General features: G+C 40.4%; 1 protein-coding gene across 1 annotated transcript in view; it reads right to left on the minus strand.

The window, feature by feature from the left end:
- LOC107662885 (von Willebrand factor) overlaps positions 1–1,181 on the minus strand; it is a 35,255-nt gene that overhangs the window by 30,389 nt on the left and 3,685 nt on the right. Inside the window, exons 6-8 of the mRNA XM_016453003.1 lie at positions 919–1,040; positions 619–835; positions 394–516 (exon numbers count right to left, since the gene is read on the minus strand). Of these exons, the coding sequence (XP_016308489.1) occupies positions 394–516; positions 619–835; positions 919–1,040 (462 nt within the window). The remainder of the gene's footprint in view (positions 1–393; positions 517–618; positions 836–918; positions 1,041–1,181) is intronic.

The raw sequence follows: 1,181 nt of genomic DNA on the forward strand, positions 1-1,181 counted from the left end.
TTTTTTGCACCCTCAGATTCCAGATTTTCAAATAGCTGTATCTCGGCCAAATAATGTCCTATCCTAACAAACCATACATCAATGGAAAGCTTATTTATTCAGATTTCAGGTGATGTATAAATCGCAATTTTAAAAAAAATGGACCCTTATGACTGGTTTTGTGGTCCAGGGTCACATGATTTGCTGCTCAAGAAACATTTCATATTATCATCAGTTTAAAAGAGTTGTGCTGATTAATATTTTTGTAGAAACCTTTTTTAAGATTCTTTAATGAATGGAAAGTTCAAAAGAGCAGCATTTATTTGAAATAGGAATCTTTTGTAACATTATAAATGTCTTTACTCACTTTACTGTATAAATTCTTCTAGATAAGCAGACCGGTATCTCTCTCACCTGGACAGTTGCAGCCGTCGACACACTCCTCCTTGCAGACTTCCTGGATGTTTATATTCTGACAGGAAGTGGAACAGGTCGGGGTGCAATCGCTGTACTCCATGCCAATAGGACACTTAGGGGCTGAGCAAATGGAAACATACATTTATTTACACGCAGTCAATATCAGACTTATATGAAATGTATTTATACAATTGTAAAAGTGAGTATGCATGTATTACTCACAGCACTGGCTCTGTACATGCCAGTTGAACAGTGTTATGCCGCGACTGGCACAGGTACGGGCGTATTCCAGCATGGCCTGGCACACGCAGTCATCTCCCGTACTGCAGTGACAGGCGTCAGACTCGCACACGGACACAAACGCAGCCGCATCCATGAGGTGAGCACAACGCAGGTAGAGCGTAGAGCTGCTCATGGCTTCACACCGTGACATCTGATCCTGAAACACACGCAAACACGCTCAGAAATCTGTATGATAAGGCACACAGAAGGTTGTTTTTGTTTTGCAGGCGAGCGTCTGACTTTAGCTGATTCTCCGGTGCTGTTGCAGCTCTGAGACGGGGGCAAGATGCGTTTACAGGGTTCATCTGCTCCTTTCATGGCCCAGGAGTTTGCAAAGTCATATGGATCATCTGTCAGAAAACCTAAAATACACACATTTATAAATCTATGAATGTCATGAAGCTATATATATATATATATATATATATATACTGTATATTACATTTACATTTAGTCATTTAGCAGACGCTTTTATCCAAAGCGACTTACAAATGAGGACAATA

Source organism: Sinocyclocheilus anshuiensis, unplaced genomic scaffold, assembly GCF_001515605.1.
Source record: "Sinocyclocheilus anshuiensis isolate Anshui unplaced genomic scaffold, SAMN03320099.WGS_v1.1 scaffold739, whole genome shotgun sequence".
In the NCBI taxonomy this organism is placed as follows: Eukaryota; Metazoa; Chordata; class Actinopteri; order Cypriniformes; family Cyprinidae; genus Sinocyclocheilus; species Sinocyclocheilus anshuiensis.